The sequence below is a fragment of the Pygoscelis adeliae genome, unplaced genomic scaffold, assembly GCF_000699105.1.
Source record: "Pygoscelis adeliae isolate BGI_AS28 unplaced genomic scaffold, ASM69910v1 Scaffold38, whole genome shotgun sequence".
NCBI classification, from domain to species: Eukaryota; Metazoa; Chordata; class Aves; order Sphenisciformes; family Spheniscidae; genus Pygoscelis; species Pygoscelis adeliae.
In genome coordinates, this window is record NW_008825614.1 from 17283190 (window position 1) to 17285975 (window position 2786).

The window sequence follows — 2786 nt, forward strand, 5'->3', positions numbered from 1 at the left end:
ACCATTTTCGAACGCCTCCTTTGCTGCTGCCACTGCCTTGTCAACATCAGCCAATGAAGCAGAAGATACACTGGCTATTATCTGTCCAAAGGTAGGAGCATTGTGTTAGCTCAAACTAAAATGCTGGGATGCAGGGTGTTACTCCTTCCTCCTAAACTTCTGGAGTGGGTATAAGCAAATACTTGATATCCTCAACCTCAGCACTTGGCATGGGTGAGTCAGGCTGCAAAAAGTTCTGAAACAACTGAGGTGGCAGAATTTGGAGGACACTGCAGGGACTCTGGTTCCTAGATCTATCTTCTTCTTCACATCAAGGTGCATCGCCCTGCTTGATTTCACTCTCTCTTTCCAGATGTAAAATCAATGTGATATTACAAAAGTTGTAAGTCTTTATATGTGGTATTATGATCTAATATCTGAACATGCTAAAATGACTCCTGCATGTTCCATTTCTTAGGAATGGAGCTTCTGTTACCACAAGGCACTATATACACATAGTATTTTGTGATGACTGTGTTCTATAAATACACACATTGTAAATTCTAACACAGAATTGTTATAACTTTTATTCAATTCCATAATGAGTTTTAAGAAGAGTACCAGAGTCTGACTTCTAATGATAATGAAATTTGTGGTATTTATTTCAGCAGAATTTATTTACTCCAGAATTAAATGTCAATTACATGAACATCAGAATCACTACTCTTGTTTATAATTCATAGTTATGAGTTGCTCAACCAAGATTCAATAGTTCAGGACTGAAGTGCAACTGCATGTATTTTCCTATTGAAGACTCATTTTTCTTACTGGGAATTTAAAGGGACTTTTTAAAGTTACACTTGTCCTAAGACATCAGATTTGTAAAAAAAGTAAAATAAAAACTGAAGGTGATGACTGACAAGAAATATATACAATATCCTAAAAGAAATACTTCTTTAGCAACTAAACTATAGCAATTTTTGTTTGCAAAGCTAAACAAGAATGAAATCAAGGTAAAACATAGGGCTGGGTATGGAAATTGACATAATAGTTAAAGTGGAAGTAGGTTATTTTTACTGTGCAGCTTGACTGAAATGCAAAAACTGTAAAATACACAGACTGAGAAGTAAATTGAAATTTCAAATTATTTCTAGGGGTTGTTTAATGTGTACTGTATGGTTTTGAAATTGGCAATATTCAGTTAGTGTTTTAGACTTTTTAATAGGCAAAGAAATTGAAATAAACTGGTATTGATCGTATTTAGAAATTACTCACTGATCCATCTGCTGGATTTATAGTGTCATATGTTTTTCCATCATCAGCATTTATAAATTGCCCATTTATGAAACACTGGTATGGCATATTCACAGTCATGTCGTTCACATTTTTTGAAATCTAAGAGTGAAATAAACAACAAATTAATTTAAACTTTTGATAACTAAGATTTTAATGTAGCTTAACAAGCTTTTGATATCTACAGCCAACATCCAGTCACGTCTTACAATGTACATACGGCTGTTAGAAGTGGACAAGAGAGTAAAATGAAATGGAAATCATATTCTCCCTGAACACCAATGACCATGCTCTGAGAGAGTTAAGCAGATTTCTGTATTTTTTATCATTGGATCTCTATGTTCAAACCAATACTAAACCCTGGTTAAGCCTGGTCCTAGTGGACTTCAATCAAATGCATAATTCCCAAATTCAAGAAATCCCGACTTGCTTAATGACTTAAAAAACACGCAATCTTCCTTTCACACGAAGTTTTCGAACAGACTCTTAGGAGAAGAATCTAGCACTGTTTGCCTCAGGAAAGCAGAAGGTCTAGAACCATTCTGACTGAAACATACTGGCAGGAGAGTGCAAGGGCGGTAGGAATATCTGCCTGTGTGTGGTCTACTCTACCACATGTTCTTGATCTCCTCGTTTCTGGTACACTTTAAGTGACATTATACATATACTTCCATTCCAAAATGCAAATACATAAAAGCTGCAAAAAAAAAAGTCACAAAGAAGAGTTTGTATGACCAAATATTTGTTTTCTATTCCTACTGCATCAAGCAGTCCAATAAAATGCATTGTCTACCCTTCCCCAAAAAACAAGAAAGAATAAGCAATAAACGCAAAATAAAAGGTCTTACGTAATCAATGACTAACTCTTCTTCTTTGTCTTCTCCTCTGAATTTTCTGACAGCCATTTGAATAAAGTCTGCAAACTTAGTGGCCATATACACATCTTCATTCTGTAGTTGAAGTCCACTATATTTCTGTTTGATCTCTTCTAGCATTCTAAAGATTTTGAAGAAAGAGTAAGTTTAATTACAAATGAAAGAATTATTCAGATAACTGAATCATTAGAAGGTTGAAAGGTGTCAAAACTGGGCACCAGTTTGTATGCATGTGAATGTGTGTGTCTGTTTCTCTGACAACAGTGGCACAGAAGTCGTGCATTTTACTGAAATCTGTTGGTTTAATTGGGGGTGTTACGGAAAAGAAAATGTCAGTTCTGGAATACTTTTAGGTAAACTTTTGGAAATAAATGACAAATAGCATATATTGATTGATAAAACAGTATATGGGACTACTCTAACCAATACACGGAGGACATTCAGAGCTCTATGAGGCTGGTAAGTAATAAGGACAATAACTAGTCTGTTAAAAAAAAAACCACCTGAAACGCTGATCTTATATTATGGCCTGGGATATCTGAGTTGCAAAAAGAAGGTAACTGAGGTGACCCAACACAGCATGAACTCAGTGCACTTGTAAGCATAGGCTCAATTCTTTCTGTGAACTGCTCCTCTTTC

General features: G+C 35.4%; 1 protein-coding gene across 1 annotated transcript in view; it reads right to left on the reverse strand.

Moving 5' to 3' along the window:
- The window catches only part of ALDH1L2 (aldehyde dehydrogenase 1 family, member L2), a 30343-nt gene that overhangs the window by 15025 nt on the left and 12532 nt on the right, over nt 1-2786 (reverse strand). Inside the window, exons 9-11 of the mRNA XM_009333061.1 lie at nt 2121-2268; nt 1255-1374; nt 3-81 (exon numbers count right to left, since the gene is read on the reverse strand). Of these exons, the coding sequence (XP_009331336.1) occupies nt 3-81; nt 1255-1374; nt 2121-2268 (347 nt within the window). The remainder of the gene's footprint in view (nt 1-2; nt 82-1254; nt 1375-2120; nt 2269-2786) is intronic.